This window comes from Mycteria americana, chromosome 1 (assembly GCF_035582795.1).
Source record: "Mycteria americana isolate JAX WOST 10 ecotype Jacksonville Zoo and Gardens chromosome 1, USCA_MyAme_1.0, whole genome shotgun sequence".
NCBI classification, from domain to species: domain Eukaryota; kingdom Metazoa; phylum Chordata; class Aves; order Ciconiiformes; family Ciconiidae; genus Mycteria; species Mycteria americana.
Genome location: NC_134365.1, coordinates 61827522 through 61846964, shown reverse-complemented (window position 1 = coordinate 61846964; position 19443 = coordinate 61827522). Strand labels below are relative to the sequence as shown.

Below are 19443 nucleotides of genomic sequence, written 5' to 3'. Positions count from 1 at the left end.
TCACATAGTTATTGTGACAATAACTATGAAGAAGACCCAGTTATTGTCACAACACAGTTGGGTCTAAGAAGACCCAGTTATTGGGTCTAAGAAGTCTATTGGGTCTATAACTGGGTCTAAGAAGACCCAGTTATTGTCACAACACAGTTGGGATTTAATGAACAATATTAGGAACTTGAGTGAAAAATAGCTCCTTTCACAGGCTTGGGTCCCACTTAAGAGTAACAGCTAGCCTCAAGTTTTTTTGCCTGGCACCATATTAGCAAGCACATGGCACTTAATATGCACTTTTCCCATAGTCATGGGAAAAGAGGGCTCCTCTGAGGATGCTTGTGCAGTGGTGTCCTCCTCTCTGACCATCCATGGTCTTTGTAATGCTGCTGTGTGATGTCAACATTATAGGGAGAAGTGTTACGATTAAGCTCTGATGTCTCTTTAATTGTTTCTTTAAATCAGGAACTATGGTGGTGTGTACGTTGGCCTGCCGTCAGACGCGGCTGCCGTGGTTTCCAGTCAGACGAAAGCTGCACCGAAAGGTACTGGAAGGTTGCGTATTGCATTTCTCCTGCTTTCTCAGTTTAATTTTATCTAGTAGGATGTATTTCCTTTAAAAATCAATTAATATTTCAGACACACTGGCTAGCCTTGGAGCCTCTTAAGGCAGTGGGGCTATTTATAATCGTTAAAGTGATTGTTCCCGTTTATTTACATTTTAACACACTTACTTTTGCAGAAGGATCCTAGAGCAGATGCTGACAATGTGGTACATTGTCTTCTGAACAGCTTCTCCATGTTCTGAGTGCTCTGCGAATTCAAAGAAAACAAAACCCTGTTAGGAGTAAGAGGCTGTGATAGATGCACTTGCAGAGCCTCAGTGCTATATTTAGTTTTGAAGGTGTTTACTTGCATTGTGGTGAATTCCAGTAATAACAGTTAGTAAGTGCTTGCTTTCAGGTTTATTTCTGTTCTTATATGAAACCCAGTGCAAACTGTTTCTTTTCCATGTGATGTTTTCGAACAGTGGGAAAAAGCATTAGGTTTATAGCTACTTAATAGACAAGTCATAAACATATATTTATGAAATCATGTAATAATTGTTTAGATTTAATACAACAAAATGCTGCTGTCACATATGTACACCACAGAGTTTAGTCACTGACTGGTGCTTCCAAAATTTGCTGCAAAACAAAAAAATGAAGAAAAATAACACTATTAACCCTAATAATGGTGGCTGTTTTTGGAACGGTAGTACCTTTGTTGCATGTTTTTTTTAAATGATGTTCTAAATTAGTGATATGATACAATGTTTTAACCATCTTTACCTTTTGTTCTCTAATTAAGATTAGAAGGAAATAAACACATCAAGATCCAAACAGCTGGAGGTACAGTATGTCCTAATTAATGTTATGTGCTTGGCATGTATTTGTTGAACAGAAACAAGGTGGCAGTGCTCCCTGTGCTGCTCTCGGGTGGTCTGGGAATCTCCCAGTTACTTCTCTAGCTGCAGTGTAACTCTTCTAAAGGCTGGAGCAGGGGCCAGTTCTCAGTGGTGCAGATGTAAATTAAAGAGGGTAAAGTCACCTTCTTGTTGAGAAGTGAGAAGCAAGGGAACTCCATATTACCCCATTTGGGAATGAATAAAAATCAAATGTCCTTGTATTCACCTTCAACCACACCACAGCTAATCCTGCAGCGGTGCTCAGACCTCCCATGTGAGGTGAGGTGCATCAGCAATGCATAGACCAGCGTCTGTAGAGACAAAGCTTTTCCCAGGAACAAGTAGTTTGCAGTTAGAAAACATCTTTTCCATTTTGAGGAGGACCTTGAGGACCAAAGTGAGGCACCCACTAAGTAAATTACTGGAGCTTTCCTCTTGCTATGGGAGAATCTGTGGGGCTTTGTTCTCCACCGGCCAGAACAGGACAGTGAAAATTTATAGGCTCTGTTCCTAACTTAAGAGTTTCAACTAACTAAAAAAAAAGTCCTTTACAAGTTCATGTCTGAAGAAAAATAAAACAAGCTAAGTTTCCATTCAGAATTTGAACTGAATAAACATTGACAAATATCAAAAGGCAACAGTTTTGGTGTCTAGCCAGTGGGGAGGGGGGGAAGCTGCCAACGCTTTCCATAGGAAGCAGAACCCTTTCCTAATTTAGGTGAAGAGCCAGAAACAGTTCTGGCTGGTCCCGGTGCTGGATGCAGGCCCAGTAGAGCAGAACACACATACACTGATTATATACAGGGAGACCTGCAGTTGGTCATCACACCTAATTTCAGTAACCTGGCTGAGATGTCTAAGCTAGGAACACCGTCACCCTTGACCTGGGCAAGACTGAAGCACCTTCTTGAGGTTGCGGCTTTCCAACTGTGGTTGATGACCAGAGCCTGGGTTAATTAGGTCCTTGTCTAGGTGCTTCAGTTAAATGCCTGAGGTTGGGTAGAATCAATCACTTGACATTTTTGACATTCAAAATAGTTGAAAGTGCACTTTGCCTTCATTGGTGCAAGGTCAGGGCTTGGCTGCTGACTCAGGCTAAAAAACACTTAGACAGATGAGCACCTTTAAATCTGCAAAGGGTCCTCTGAGCTCCATGAGTTTATGGGCATGTGTGTCTGGAGGGCATAGACCACAAATCTCTCAGCTTCTAACGACGACCTAGTTTGCTGGTTTATGTATAGAGTGTTACTGTATTGCTTTACCAATATTGCTTTACCAGTCCAGCTAAGTTTGTTTTTTCCTTTCTTTTTTTGAACAGTCTTCTACTAAGACCACTTGCCAGTGCTTTAGAGAGAGTTGTCTTTCTGCTGAAGATTTTTATATTTACGTAGCCTTCCGGAGAGCAAGAGAGATCAGAGCACCAAAACATCTAAACTGTTGCAAGTTCCAACTACGGGTAAAGCTTAAAGTACAGCATTGAATCAGTTTCCTATGATGGTTGCATTATGGAAACCTCCTGCTGTTCTCCAGTGAAAAGTGAAATTAATGAACTCATGGTGGATGTTTCTGCACAAGAGCTAACTTTGATGATCTGCAACTTATTTCTCTGTGGCCATATTGCAGATTTCATCAGCTATCAGCTACGCTTCGTATATTTTCTCCAACAATTTTTGATAGATTTTATATAGAAAATCATTACTAATGTCCACTTAATAATTCCTATGGTAGGTTCCTATAAATTAATTGTTAATTTACTTCAGAGTAATATATTTGACAGGTTTGCATCTTTTTGGTAATATTGCAAATTTTAATATTTTTGCTGTGAAAACTTAAGAATAGGATGAAATAAGCGTAAGACCATCGGGTTCTTTATAATTACTACTGTCACTTTTATACAGTGAGACAAATGTTAGTGGTTAATTTTCACCTTTTAAGAAGATATTGGTCAAGGAAATTTATTTAAATAAGAACAATGTACTTCACTGTAATATTTACATGTCTGTTTTTATTTTCTTCATCTTTCTGTCTTTTATAAAGCATTAGATAGAAAAAAATACTAATGAACCAAATGATTATGTTATGTCTTCCGTTCTGTGTAATATTATGACATTTCCTCGCATAAGGATGAAGTGATAGTATTTTCAGAGATAGCGGGACTGAACTCCAGTGCTGCATCCTCCTGAACTGTAGAGGATTTTTGATCACTGTTAGAGTTTTGTATCCCTGACTCATCTCTAAGCGTCTCCAGTAGGGCAAATTGTAACAGAATGAGTGTTATTATTACTTTAGCAAATTGTTGTATTAAATAACGTATGGGAGGTTTTAAAATTCATTAAGTTCATAGCAACTGTAGGTTTCCCACAGAACATAAAACAGATTGTACATTTCCATATGGCTGAACAAGTATTTAAATTATTAAAGCCTTTTGCATAATTCTTTAGTCAAACTTTTTTTAATAGGACACGATATGCCATACACTTTAAGCAAACAAATAAACAAAAAACCTCCCAACCCACACCACATTAATGTATTGCTGTAGATTAATGACCACTTTTAAAATCAAAAGAAAAAAGCAAAACAGAAAATTTGGACACGAAGAAGTGAAATGCCGTGAACCATGAAATTACTGCCCATTTCACCAATATCTGTTAGCACCAATAAACAACCATTGACTATGATTTCCAGAAGCTTGAAGCTCTGGCTTTAAAATAAGTGGTAGTTTGTTTGGTGTGAGGCCTGTAAAAAGAAGTATGTAAAAACATTCCTTGCTTGTCCTCTTTTAAGTATTTGTGATGCTATTTACTGCTATTCTCTAGAAATCTGCTACTTGGGTTATCAACAATTTCAGGATTCCAGCTCCTGAAGACAAATATACATCTCATGCTTGACCCCTCCAACCTCGAACTGAGAAGAAATAAACTTGAAGATTAAGAGGTGGTGTTAAAATATCTCAGTATGAATGAATGTCTGTAGATTACATCTGCAGAGTCTTCTTGTTGCATGCCAAGCTGATGAGAACTCAAATAGCAGTGAGTAGTAAACATGCAGGTTTGCTTTCCACCTGCTTCCCGTAGCATAAGGGTATAGTTTCCACTTCACATGTTCACAAATGGTCTAAATGGTTTGCACGGCACAAGTTTATTTAGTACAAAGCAATTAGGCCCATGCTTGACCTGATCATGATTGCCTTTCCCAAAGCAGAAAAAACACCAGTCATCTTAGCGTACGTTGTAGTTCAGCTAGTGCTTGAAAAACCACCAACAGATGCCAGTAATCTCCCCACTTACTTGTCCACTTCAATTCTTCAGTTGCTGGGAAGAATCATCAAAAAGGTGGACAGGGCTAAATCTGAACATCACTTGTTTTGCTACTGACATCTGAACCCCCATGTGTGGGCTGAGGAAAGAAAGAGGTGATCTTTAATGAATAGCTCCTAGCAGTTGGTGGTGGGACAGTTGCAAAGGGTACTTTTTCTTGTTTTACGTCATTGCTTAATTTTTCCTGTGCAGAGCTGCAGAGAAGCGTGGAGCACTTTGCAGAATTGGCCTCTTAATGATTCATCCTCTGAATGTGTGGGAGGTATGGTGGTTTCTTAATATTTTTGTTCCTCTGCATCTTCTAATCTCAAAAGCTTACTGATCAACTGACAAATGTTTCAGTATCATGGGCTGGAACCTCTGCAATAGATATACATTCATTTATGCCATGTGGGCCTGTACCCATCAAACTGAAGAGCTAGGGTCATGCCCTTGTCTTAGATTTGCAGACTCTTGTCTTTTGTTTTCCCAAGGACCCGTAGATCTAGAAACTGTGTGACAGGACACTGTATTCAGTCTTGGCCAAATTCCACTTAGGGAACTGATTTTTCTGCTCATCAAAATTCCTCTATGGTGAGTAGCATGTCTTAAGCCTTTGTTAATAAAAGCACATGACATTTCATGAAGAAATGAGTATATCTGCTCTTTCAAAACTTACAATGTATGGATATTTCTCTTAGGAGGAGGAACACAAAAGAAACCCTATATGCCAGCTGCCAGCTGTGCATTTGATGGCATCCTTGGAGGATATTTAGGCACTCAAATGATGGTTGGATGTGAGAATTGAGAACAGAACACAAGGAGCCATTGAATGGCAGAGTTATTATTAAGAGATATACTTTGGTTTTGTCAAAACATCTTGAATTACCATTTGTAAAGAAGAAACATTGAAATGTTGGGGCTGTGGTACCATTTCCTTTGCAGTTGTCACTCTTTCTCCAGCCAGAGCTGAGGAAACAGTGAAAATAGTTTAGCAAAGACAGTGGATTCAGGCTTTATAACCTCAGAATCTCCGATTTGGGATTCTTTGACAGCTCAGAAATATTATGCTTGAATTGACATAACTCAGACAATTGAATCTTGAAAAATTATGGAGTATCAAAGCATAGGATTGAAACTACAGTTTGTGATTAGCTGAAAAACAATCCAAATGTCTTGCTGGGTTGCAAATTTTGTTCTAGTTGTACAAACTATGTCATCTCAAAGACAGCTGCTCCTTTGAATTACACTGATGAGACAGTGCATTCATTTCGCTTTCTTCTTAATGCAGAACTTGGAGCTTAGTTGTAAGGACCTGACTTCTTGGTATCTTTGTAGTCCAGACGGAGATACCGCCCATCTCGTGTGTGCCATCCACATTACAGTGTAGTTCAGAGGATGTGACATAGCTTTAAACCTCCGTGTCGCTCAAGGGTTAAATCTGTTACTAGAGAGTTGCAGAAGACCTGGTAAAGCCCAGTGTAAGCTCAGTTAGGACTTCATTCACTAGAAGTGAAATCCCGTCATAGCAAAGAGTCCACACAAGGCTGAAGCTGCAGAAAAACATAAAGGTTAAATTTGTCTCTAATGAACACAAAGGCAAACTACTAATTTACTTGATTTCATCCTGCATGTCTAGCAGAGGAGTCTCTGCTGTATCGGGCTATGGTCGAAATGGCATCACTAGCGTACTGTTCCCGGTCACCCACACAAGTCTAGTGATTCTCAATAATCATGCTTCCCAAGCAGTTGGTGAATCACTGCTGATCTGTTTTCTGCAAAGTAGACCTCTGTTTGGTTCCCATGGTGATCAGAAGTGACAATTATTACAGAATGCTACTACAGTTCCTCAGTTGTGTGTACCCACTAAAAGAAGCTCTTATCTGGTTATAGTTCCTTGGAGTTTTGCAGTGCATTGTCATCGCTTCCTATTGACAGCAATTTGAACACTTCAGGTGAATTGGCTTTGTGGAGCACATGCTGGAGGAGGGTGATTTGTGGAGTATTTTGTTTTTGCGATGTATTTAGAAAAAGAACAAGAAAATAACAGCTCTGTAAACTTTCCATAGCACAATGGTGTGCCAGTATTGCAGGAAATCTTTTGAGGCTAGGCTAAATGATTCAACCGTTGTTTTAACAACAAACGTGCACAGAACTTAGATTTATCATGATAGGAGCAATTTGATTTTACATGATCTGACAATTTTTACTGTAACCCTAGGGTTTTCAAACATAGGGGTATTTCCCAAACAGCAGAAACCTGCTTGTGGGTGCTTAGAATGGCTGTCACCCATGTTGTGGGAACTTCTGTGTAGTGGGCACTTATCTGGTCATTATTAAAATACCTAGCTGAAAATAGGGCCCTGCTTGTGAAACAGATCATTCCATGAAGTGCAGTGAAACTCTCATTAGCTTAACTGTACTGAGAAAAGAATTAGAAAGATACCATGGGATGGAGCCTGGATGAAAGGGACTTTGTGTGCCAGAAAGGAGGAAATACATAGGAGAATGAGGATTCTAATGTTATGCAGTAAAGACAGATGCAGAAGGAGGTTAGGAACCGAAAATGATGTAAAAAAGGAAATAGTTTAATTAAGTATCTGCTCCATTTCTCTGTTGTTCTAATATGTTGAAAATAGAGCAAGAAGTAGACCACTGCCAAATCGTTTTAAGACTGAAGAGAATGGGGATTGGCTTATCGGTTCATTCCAACCCTCAGATGTCTGAGATTGCTAATGTCTTGGGAAACAGCTTATCTCATTTTTATTTGCTTAATGTCCAGTGTAATGAGCCCATGAACCTTATATGTCCTTTTGGGTGTTACCAGGATATATAAATATCCTGCCTTCTCTTTCAAAATTTGTGTTGGTCTTCCCTTTGTTTATGTCTCTCTATGCAGACTGAAAATTCTAATTACTTTGGAATTTTGCATCACTCTTGAAAAACAATTTAGTAGACTGAGAAAATACACAAGATGTAAAAGTCATTAACAGGCATAGTACAAGGAAAGATTATAGATCACACAAAAAGGAAGAAAGAGCTTAATCTGCAAATCAGAGTAGAGTTAGAACCAAAGCTTTGGTTTACTTATGCCATCTATTTTACATTTCTCGTAACTAATGGATCACTGTGCAGGTGATTAGTTTGGATCACAGCACCCTTATCGGTACTCGGGGAATTAGCAGTCCACTTACAAAGTTTTGTTTATGGTCTTTGATTCCTATGTTATAGGAGATGGCAGTAATGTGAAATGCTACATTCCACCCTTAGCCTTCATTGCCCACTTTTTATGTTGGCCAGACCTCAGTGTTGTCTGCAGGATGGCTTCAGCTCCATAAAAGCTGAGCTCACTGGGTTCTTACTGTGAGGCTATGATTCAGAGCGACATGTTAATTGGAGGCAGGTCATATTCAATAGCTGTTTTGTGGGGGATACCAGACTGCAGGAAAATGTAAGACTGTTTATTGGAGTTAGGGAGGTATTCAAACTTTGGAGAGAGTCCATATTGCGTCACTACCAAATTCTACTTGACAGAACACAAACATAACACCACATGCATAAATAAATAAAATCAGGGAGGTAATGCACACCTTTCAGCTTATAGCTAATATCATATTTATGGTTATATATTACTGGACACTGACTGTAACTTTGAGCTGTGAATATTTTCCCACAGCTAGGTTTGCATTCCCAAAATGATATTGCTGCAGGGAAAAAACTTGGAGGGATTCCCACTACCTGGTTTGTCCATAGGAGCCTTACATGCTTTTGGGAAATCAGCCAACAGATTTTCTTTAAAATTAAAAGATTTAATTAGATATTAATATATAAATAGTATCAACTTGAGCAAACTCCAAGTATCTGGTTATTATAATAATGTACTTCATCTTTGAAGTCTCACAAGAAACCAGTTGCCTACTTCTTTTTCCTCTTCCAAATTGTGGGTTACTTTAATAAATAAATGATTAAATTCTTTTACTGTTCTATCAAAGGAACTGCTTTGGATCATCAGATAAAAACAAACAATTTTTGGCAGGGAATTAATTTGTAGTAAGGAAACTGTGCCAGCCAGGGGAGATGGAGCTTCTATGAATTCTGAATTCTTTTTAATAGAATAAATAATGGTTGGAGAACTTACACAGCACTATTAAAGGGTCTTTGTTCAAGACATCATTGCTTGTGTAACAATTGCTTCTTGAGAAACCCAAGATTTCCAGTGAAAAGAACGCTGAAAATCACTACTTGGAAAATAATTTTGATTTCTGATAATAATTTGCCAAGACCAGCATTATATTTTTCCCTTCAAATTTCAAGAGAAAACCAATTTCTCATCTGAACCAGTAAGGTAAGCAATCAACCTGTCTTTGCCTGCAAAGAGTTGCAGGCAATTCTCATTCAGAGGTATGGAAAAAAAGATAAATGGTATTGACTAGCTCTACCATAGGGACATACATGTTCATACACTTGAAATTAATCCTAATCTTTAACAAATTAGGCTAGATTAGGCTAGATTTCATGTTTCCTCCTTTCAGGTACTTTTATTGAAACATGATATTGTTCCTTCATTTTTTCTTGTTGGCTGAAATAATCCCTGGCAAAAATATTTTTTCTATATTTGTTGTAAGACTGTGTACTTTCTTACAATTTTCAAAACTTCTTGCGCTATTGCCCATTTCTATCTTGAATACAACCTCTGGCATAAAACTCTGCCACCAACTAAGTTTTACCCAAAGGGGCTAGGCTCACACCTTTGCTCAGGTGAGCACTCCAAGTAGGTGCCACTGAAGAACATTTTATCCTGAATGCTTTCCTACTCAGCTGTTTTTTTCAACTTCAGTTGAAACACGGATAACCTTGCCTGATTGTTCTCTAGGAGGAGAATTTACTGCACATGTGACTGTATCATCTTGGGATTTGGACTGGCATGGTTGTAGGAGTCTTCCATTCCTCAGTGTAGGGTCTTGAAACCTCATCTTACCTCCTGCATGACACCTCCTTCAGATATGTCTGTGGACAAGCAGCTTTGTGCTACAAAGTGGGAAGGCACAAAATGATGCAAAAGTGTCTCCACCGTATTCCAGTTTGAGCAGTGACGTGCAAAACAAGAGTAAACATTACTGGTAAATTAGTTGGAGAAATGACTTTGCAACATTGCACAGTCTCTTTGGAGCGGCTTGACATGATGACAAATGGAGCAAGATAAGGAATCAGGTCCTATGATTCAATATCATAAATGCCTGTATTAGACATTACAAATGATACCATTATTCCTTGTACTGTCATTGCAGTTGCCGCAAAGTAGTTGCAGTCTTGTAATAATTTCACCTGAACACCTCTGTAGATAGCAAGGGAAATGACTTCCAGTTGACAGCGGCTGACTGTTTGACCCATATGTTTTCTTGCCTGTGTCATGGGGTCTGGCTGCTGCGCAGAGCGTAGCTCATCATAAGCTGAAAACTCCCACTTTGCAACCTGCTGGTTTTGCCACGCGGCTCTGCAGTGCACCTTCATGGTGTCTACCAGTGTAAATAGTCAACGTGGTTTGAAGAACCAGCTCGTTGACTGGTGGGGCAGAAGGACACCTCCATGACACACTCCCTCTGTTGATCCCACTGTCTTTTTGGTAGTCTGGGTGAGGTATGGTGGTTTCCCACCCACTGAGGGACCGACTATATATTATCAGTGATCCTTCCCAGGCCAGTTGTACCATGCCATACCTCCCCGGTGACAGCAGACCAGTACAAACAACACTGCTGTGCTGGAGAGGCTGGCCTTGTCTTTGGCTGGCTGAAGTCTTAAATAGTGCTGGGATTTGTTTTTCTGCTTCCCTCACTCTCTTAGCAGCAAAACCCAAGTGACTGCACTGAGTTTCCTTTTATGTGCCTCCTGAACAAGCCTTATGTTCAGAACTGTGCTGGTGACAATCAAATTAATCACTGTCCCGTCGGCAGTGGCACGTCGGGCTCTCCCGGCAGCCTCAGAGGGGGCGGGCTGTAGCCTGGGATGTCGGAATAAATCCTTGTCCAAAGTAGGTCAGCAAACCGTGCCCGGCCTCGAGAAACAGCTTTGATCAGAGACAGCAAATTTCTTGATATTGCTGGCAATCGTTTTCTTCAAATGTCTTTCATGGGAAAGAATCCTACAGACCCGGATGGCAATGCCGGTTCCCTGAAGCCTGAACCCTCTGACAGAACTTAACAGAAAAGATGTTCTGAAGAGAGAGAATCCCAAAGGCTTGTTAAAACCCCCCTAAAAACGCATAAGGAATCCTTTGTAAGGAGCCTTGATACACCTCTGCTGCTCTCTTTTCTGTAACATTCAATCGATTGCTCTTTAAAAGCCACAAATGTCTTAAGTTTTGATTTCATAGTATCTATACATATAATTTTAGCAGTTAAAAATTTACCTTTTTTCACAACACTTATTTCAAATTTTGAAAAAAGTTACTCTATGTCTATTATCCTGATTTCCAGGAAATTGCCCAAATTAATCAATCACTTCAAAGCTCGTGGTTATTTATTTTTCACTTTAGGGTTTAGTTTTAATAGATGGACTCAAGTGCTGGTGTTAAAATGAGGAGTTATCTCATTTTACAAAGTATTTAGCAATGACAGTGCTAACAGTACTACTTGTCACTTTGCCACTGCCTGTGACAAAGTTATAGTTTATGGACATAACTTAAAAATCAAATTATTTTAAATAACTTTGCTTCTTATGGAGCTTTTAGGTCAAGTCTGAATGATAATAGAATCTATAAAAACATTGTCTCTGGGCTACTTCAGATTGTCCTCTAAGCCATAAAAATATGTCTCTGAGGTTTTTTTCTATAATGAAATCCATGCTGTTGTCCAGTTTCAAGGTGATTCATTACAGCTCTGTTCTAGCCTCTCTACAGACGCTACTATTATTCTGCAATGAAAAAAGGCAACCAGCCATTTCTGGGTGCTCTGTAAAGTCTTAAAAACAAGATAACTTAAAATAAATGTTTGCATCCTGCTGTGTTTTTATGACCTGTAATGCACTTTGGGCACTACTAAACTATAAATAAGATCAAAAGATTCACCCTCTCATGCTCAAAAACCTAAAATAATCAAACATTAAAAATATTAAAGAATGCCAAAATTAAGCTTCTTGATACATTTGTATTATGACACATTTTTTGACAATGCGATCAAATATTTTTTTCACAGGATACACGCTAAAATAGACTAACCTAATTAGATATGTATGAAAAAGTATATTTTCCCTTGAAATTTTGCAAATATTTGTTTATTCATTTTATCATTGTTTTGTCATTGCTTTGGGCCAATTTGTTGCCAGGAATCTGCTTTCCTGTACTGCCTGTGCAAGTTCAATAAAAATGTAATTTTTTCTCTCTTTCCCTTATTTTTGAACTACTAAAAGCTGGTTCTTAGTTACCCAAAGATGGTCTTATTACCAAGGGCAACATCTGCTAAGGATTGTCAGTTGCTGTGTAAAATTCAGAACAAAAATGTCAAGCCTTCAGCTTGATGAATCTCAAATGATTTTGTTTTGCCTTTAGTGTAATTTACTGGGAACTCAGAAGTTTTCATCATGCTGGTGAATGCGTTAAAATAAACTTAAAAAGAACAAGCAGGCTGGTACCCTTCCTGCTTCATGAAAAGTGGCGTAGGTGCAGCAAGGGATAAGAGGCATCTGAAAAGAAAGCCCAGCACCTGCCTTTGGGTGGACAGTCGCTCTTCGGAAGCGTGATGGGAAAATGTAAAGTTTTCCTAACCACCCAGATGACAAGCCTGTAAAAACAGTTAACCCCTCATTTGTTCTCTCTCTGACTTTTAATTTCATTTTTGTTGTTGTTCTTATTACTTAAAGCTAGCTACCTGTGGAAGAAAGCTGAAAGTACACAACTGCTATTTTTCAGCAGGTTCTGTGTTTGCCTGGTTGGTTTTGATTGTTATCGTTTATCTGATTTCAGAGCTAAAAATAGACATGAGGGGCTGGGAATCAGAAACTCCAGCCTTCCTTATGCCACAGGCTTGTTAGTCTTGGCTGAATCCCTTAGGTGGAATCCTTCAAAAAGTTTTTAGACTTGAATGCTCAAGCAAAGGGCTTTTGTTCTAATGATATCTTGGTACTCCTTCTCCAGGGAAAGCCGAGAGGAGTTTGTAGTGGTGAGCATGTTTCTGAAGCTCTTGGGACAACCGTCGAGGCTGGGTGACGCGGTGAGGAGCCCGCACATCGCCAGCAGGCAGTCTAGCAAGGGGCTGGATCTCCCTCTCTGCCCTCTCCCTCCTTTCTGCCGCCTCGCAGTTTCTCTGCCTGAGAAACGCAGCCTCAACGTGTTTTACGTCAGCTGGAGAATAAGGATTTAGCACCCCTTGTGTGTGTGATAAAGGAAGGCGAAGGAGGGGGGTTCGGAGGCGAGCAAGCAAGAGCGTGTTAGTGATGTTGATGAATTGCTGTTTGTTGAAATGCCGCTCCCTGCACTTCTTCAGTGGAAATTACTCTTTTCTGGATGGAGAAACAATCAGTAGCTTAACTTCATTACAAATGCTGAAAAACATTACTCATGTTAGCAAAACAGCTTTTTGTTCTGTCTTTTTTTCTCTTTAAAAGCCCCAGAACCTGTTACTGTTTCCAGTAATAGCTTAGAAATGAGATTTGTTTGGTTTTTTAAGTAGGACAAACAAATAATCCCTGGTTTCATTCCCTGCTCAAATGCAACAGTATGGATCCTCTTGTGAATTCACGTTCGCAGCTCCGTCGGGGTTGGAGCAGCAGGCACAGCAAATGCCTTGCAAACCATGCAAGTTGTCCTGCAGCTCTGTGCGTGCAGGAGCACTGAGCTGTGGTCAATGCTTTTTTGGCTCGAGGGGATGTCTGTGTCTGTGTTTCTTTTCATTTGATAGCGTTGATGCCAACGGTGCCCACTTTCTGGGTTGAACAGCTGCCAGTGCACCTGTACAGAAAGCCCTGGCAGCAGCACGCCTGCGTGTTTTTTTCTATGGCTTTTAGCAAAAATGCAAACATTGCAAGGACTTGGAGTGAGTTTTTCACACACTGAGATCTGACTGAGTAAACAGCTATTTTTTGTCTCGCTTGAGAGTGTCGCTTTTCCCCGTATTAGATGTACTTCCCAGTGATACCTGTGTCTGAGCACATGAGTCTCTTCTGACTCTAAGGCAAGTGTTAAACTCGTCACTGCTCCCAAACTGTTCGGACAGACCGGACAGCTCTGCAGAGGTCCAGCCTGAGAAAAAAACTCCAGTGCTACAAAAATCCAGATTTAACCTTGTTTTGCCCAAGAAAATGTGTGAATTTTGTGACCAACTTTTGTTCAGAAGAAAAGGTTTAATTTGTACAAAAGGCTTGTTTGCTCTCCACTGTGACCGAGGAAAGGATCAATGGTAGGGGTAAGAAAGAGGTATTTCAGTGTTACCCTTATGTCCAGCCTGGGATCACTTTGGTCCTCAATTTAGCATTAGAGGTTTTCCTTCTTGCATTCACATCCTCCAGCTGATAAAATTGCAGGTGTCACTGCTGCAAGGGAGCCACCAGCCCTTGCTTGTCTCAGGGACCTGAAGACACTTGACGAGGTGGTGGGGCTGGGCTTTCCCCGGGCACTGGGAGCAGTCCTCTCCAGGGCCCTAACTCCGCTAGTGCGTGGAGCTGCAGCCTTGGGCAGGAAAAGCCCTTTCGCAGAGGTGGCAAAGATAGAGGAGATCCCAGCATGTTTCCACACTGTGTTATGGGACCCATCAGACTCCAGCGGGGGACAATGACTTGCTGAACACCAGCTGAGCAGAAGGAGCCAAGAAATTTTCATGAAGTCACCCATGGTGACCAGCCCTGGCGATGCCATTACTGCCTGGAAAGATTTCCTTTCCTGAGGTACTTCGAAGGGGAGGATCTTGTGGCATTTCCCAAAGGCTGGGGAGTTTGGGTCAGCAGGTGGCACAGCGTGAAGATTGGAGAGAACAAAGCCTGCTATCTCCTCTCCTGAGGAGCCCCAGTAAGAAAGGTGTTGTGGCGTGGGTGAAAAGCACCACGCGAGGAGTCAGCGAGCACGTGGAGGAAGAAAGGTGGCAAACAAACAGCAGAGAGCATCCAGCGGTTCGAAGGTATGGGGCTGAGTTCACGGCCCGTGAAAAATGGGAAAATCAGGGGCATGCTGTGGCCATCTGAGTTTGTAAAAGGGGACCAGAGACCTGCAGCAGGGTGTTAGGTGCAGATGCCAGGGAAGGGAGGTGGGACAGACGTTGCGGAATAAACAATTTAAGCGGCAGTCAGCTCAGGATATTTGCAGGGTCCGCAACTTCTTCCTTTGACATCGACCGTTGCCAGCAAAATCCTGGACTCGTTTTCTACAGGGTAGACGTTTCAGGCGTACGGAGCAGGGGATTTCAGGGCCGACAGCTTGACTGAGGATCCAGAGGCAGAGTGGCTTTCTGGCTGGGGAAAGGGAACCAGACGTGGGGAAGTGGGGGCTTTGTGCTGCAAAACCCGTCCCTGCACAGGGACTGGCCGCAGGCAGGTTTCCTGGGCAGTGAAAGCAGAGGCGAGGGTAAGAGCAAGAGCCGCAAGACCCTTTCCATGAGGACATGGAAATCTTTTCTTCTCCTGGACTTGGCCTGGGCGGTACCTCGTCCAGGGACCGGCTGGGAGAAACGGGAAACACTCAAATCTCCAGGGGTATCTCCTGAAACCAGCCATTAGGGGAAAACTGAAGAGTTTTCCTGGGATGTGCAGAAATCATGAAAGGCCTGAGGTGCTTGAAAGGGAAACATCTTACTCGGCGACCAGATCCAACTGTAAGGGCATGACTGACAGCAAGTCATAGCGTGCGCCTGTGAGGCTGCGCCCCTTGGAAGCCCTCGTAGCTGCTGAGGGCTGAGGAGCAGCAGAGTAAGAAAGGTCTAGGGGCTCCTGCCTTGCCTCAGGACACGACTTCAGTGCTGAAATGCTGAACGCCAAACAGGTAGTGGGAGCTGTTGGAGGAGGTGGGCCAAAGGCTGTCCAGATGGAGCAGAAACCCCGCGGGGAGGAGGTTAGAGACCTGGGCCTGCTCGCCAAGATGGGAGCCAAGAGGGGATGAGGGCTCTGAGGACAAGTGAATAAAGCCCTCGGGGCAAGACAGGAGGGTTGGACCATTTGTCTCCTGCGCCCGTATACGTGAGAGAGGCAAACCAGCAGCCCGTTGGAGCGATACTGAAGGGCGACGATTTCCACATGGTGAAAACCGCTTTGGAGCTCTCCGGCTGCGCGTGCAACGGTGGAAGGGGGCTGTACACGGACGCAGCCTGCACGCCTGCTCCGCGCCCGGTCGCCTCTCAAACACAAGCAGCACTTCCCTTGGGGCCGTAAGAACGGGCTTCTCCCCGCCGGGCGGGCCACTCTGACCCCGCAAGGAGCCCCCCCGCCCGAAAGCAGGCGGCGGCTGCGAGGCCCCGGCACGCACAGGCGCCGGGTGCCCGCCAGGGAGCAGCGGTGCTCCAGCAGCGAGCGCCGCCGCTGCGCCCCCGGCTGCGGGACGCGGCTCTCGCTCCGCGGGGCCGCCGCCATGGAGGGCCGCGGGGCGGCTGCGGGGGAACGATGCCTCACGCCAGGCGCTTGGCCTGGCCCCCAGAGGCGCGGGTCGCCTACGGATGTCACGGAGCCCAGCTGGGGTCTGGGCCACCGCTGCTAGCATCAGCTGCTGTCTCCAGTTCCTAATGGAGGCATGAAAAAAGGGAGCCCCGCTTACAAGGCTGGCCAGCAAAAGCGTTTGAGGCCGTGTGGTTAGTCAGGGCTGAGTCTGACCTGGACCTGGTTTAAGCCGGCTGCTGATCCCCCATGCTGTGAACTGGCAAAGCTACTTTTCCCGAGGGGCCGGTGAAGTACGTTCAGTGTACAGTCAGGGTTTCCTTTAGAGCCCATGTTTCCCTCTCCTCCAGGGGCTGAAATGTCAGGCAGAGTCGATTTGTTGCTGCGGAGAGCAAAGCAAGAACCGTCTCCTAGGGCAGGACCGGCCCCTTTGAGGCAGCCCCGCTGCCGTCAGAGGGTGGTCAGCCTGAAGGGCCCTATAACTGCTGTTCTGCTGCGTGGCCCACCGGCGAGACGTGCGCTAGAGCCCAGTTACCCACTGCAGTCAGAAGCAACAACAACAAAGACCTGAGGGGGACCCTGAGGGCACTGGTGGGTCTTAATGGCCCTGACTGACTTCACCTGGGCCCCCCACCCACACCATGGGCTTGGGCGCCTATTTCAGGCCAGCCCAGGGCCCCAGCCTGTTTCTGCACTGGGTTGTTGGTGGGCCTGTCTCCAGCCCTGTCTCTGGGCCGGACCCCCTTGGGGCCATGTTGCGGCCCTGGCTCTGGCTCTGGCTGCTTCTGGCTGGCCCCCTGGTACTGGCTTGCCCCTTGCAGTGTCATCAAAGGACCCTCTTACCAGCCCTGCATGCCACGTTCAGCCCTTTGGGGCTGCAGCCCTCCGTGAGGGACCAGCCTGCCCAGGGCCACCCTCGATGCCCAGCTTGTCCCCACTCCTGTGGCAGCCCTGCGTGGCTTCCTGGCAGGGTGCTGTTTCTGGCCAGCCTGTGTCCCTCCGATGACTGCGTGGTAGGTCTCCCCGCTGGCTTGTTGGGGCTTCTCTGCTGACGTTTCCCTGTTTTTTTCAGCTCTGAAATCTCTGCACTAATTATACCTGCTGAAATAGGAACCTTCTGCCAGTGGAGAAGGGATAAAAATAATGTTGTTGTTGTCCTCTTCTTGTGCATGGGCTTGAGCACTATTGAGGAATCACTTTCATTTTTGGGCTCTGCAGTCCTTGGTACAACCCAGCAGTGGGTCAGGCTGTAGTGTTTTGGATGGGAGCTAGTACTTTTGTTGCTCTGTCTTACCTTGTAGTAGCACTTCCTTAGGAAATGCTCTGGCATGCCAGAACCGGTGGGTTCATTAATCAGGCCAGCAGCAAGGTAGCAGAGCATCAAGAAAAACAGATGTGCTCGTGAGCCGGTGTTTTTGCAGCAGCCCCATTTTTGCCTGCTGGAAGACAGAGAGGTTACAAATCAATGTAAACTGTGGTGTGCTTGGTGCTGTAGTCACCTCCCCGCTCTTAGCTAGCGTACGCTGCCAGTTCATTTCTCATGGACAGTTACTTAAGGCTCATTCTTCTTTTTGGCTAGATTTGAAATGGCATCCTGAAGCAAGAAAACAACAGCCGTGGCCCTCTGACCCACTCGGCTCTCCTTGGTAGCCCAAGGAGCGTTCCTCTTTCTGACACTTCCCATCACCTCTGTCATCTGGTTATTTCAGTCTGGTTTTCTGCCTATATTTAGTGGTATTAGGAAAAATAAATATGCCATGGGAGAATTCCACACTCCGAAACAGAAAAAGAGTGAACATAAATATTTGGGGTGATACTTTCATAGTAATAAAAGAAGAATTCCAGAAAATTATTCCTTCTGCACCAGCACAGGCCAAGTGCAAAGTATCTCATTTGTCTTGGTCTATTTTAAAGCTATTGAGGGGAATGGATGACCAGGCTTACAGAGCTCCAATGTGCGTGTTTCAGTGCAGGGAGCGCTGCATCACCGCGAAGCCTTCCCGAGCACTTTAGATGCCTTTCAGGATCCTGCGCTGCCAGTCACAGGCTTTATTCCAGTTGCTCTTAGGAGTGATTTATGCATACCGAGTGCTACGCATCCCAGGGCACTTTAAGGAGTTGCCATTGCTCACTCGCATCACTCCATCAGTCGTCATGCTGTGCAGGGCTTGACTTAAAGCGCGTTTTCCATCCATCAAGAAACCCAGAAGTGCAACACAAACAACCCTGCTAGAGGAAAATGCCATGGACTCGGTTCTCCTGCTGGGCTGAGACAAAGAGAGAATAGCAGACGGTAGCTGTGCTGCCCAGTGATGTGTTGGAGGATGTTCACATACCTTTGATTACGTGTACCTACGCAGGATGGATAACATCAGGCAAGGTTACCCAGCAGACGAACAAACAAGCCCTTTTTCTGAAGAAGAGTGGCTGAAATGTGGTAACCCATAGTAAAGGCCAAGACTGGGAGACAAATGAAATTTTCCCATTTGTTAAAATGTGGACACTGTAAGGCTTGTTCCACACACGCGCAGTCCCGTTGTGATGGCTGGGATGATGCCTGCGTTGCCTGAGTACAGTGAGAGGTGAACTGGGCCTGCATTTGCTGGGCACACGAGTGCTTGCTTTCTCTGGGGAGCAGCGTAGTGCAAGGGATGCCCAATCTCCTCCGAGTCTGTGCTTCCATGGTGTTTTTGCTTTCCAGTGAGATGCAAAACCTGCTTGGAGCTTTTCTTGTGTCTGGGACGTTAGTAATGGCTGTGTCCCATGTAGATGTCTACTGTCTAATGAAGGAAGGGCTCCTACTACAGCCTCAGAGGGACAACAGTGAAGAAGGATTAAGAAGGTCTTTCCCCTCTGCGAAACTATGATATGATCACCAAAGACTCAGTTCTTAGACTTACAAGGTTATTTTTTTTCCCAGTAAAGAAATGTGGAAATTAAATGTGTTTGTTCTACAACAGTCTTGAGGGAAATAACAGAGGCTCTGTGCCTAGTGACTGAGCCTGTACCATGTAAGCTACTCCACTCTTCAAAATCTCATTGAGATAATAGCTCCAGTGTCACGACAGTGATAATTCCTCTGCTGACAGGCTGTACAGTAGAGCAGTAGCTCAGTTTTAACTACTGGAATTAGGAATTCCTGCT

General features: G+C 43.7%; 1 protein-coding gene across 5 annotated transcripts in view; it reads left to right on the top strand.

Annotated features, from left to right (window-relative positions):
* The window catches only part of C1H12orf75 (chromosome 1 C12orf75 homolog), a 43898-nt gene extending 32790 nt beyond the window's left edge, over nucleotides 1–11108 (top strand). For 3 of the 5 annotated variants that reach the window (XM_075502259.1, XM_075502280.1, XM_075502269.1), the window contains 3 exons: nucleotides 457–536; nucleotides 1347–1382; nucleotides 2757–11108. In XM_075502259.1, coding sequence (XP_075358374.1) covers nucleotides 457–536; nucleotides 1347–1382; nucleotides 2757–2767 — 127 coding nt within the window. In that variant the 3' untranslated portion in view covers nucleotides 2768–11108. Of the gene's footprint in view, nucleotides 1–456; nucleotides 537–1341; nucleotides 1383–2756 lie in introns of all 5 variants that reach the window. The other 2 variants (XM_075502289.1, XM_075502299.1) reach the window with 2 other exon arrangements.
* The last annotated feature ends 8335 nt before the right edge of the window (nucleotides 11109–19443 follow it).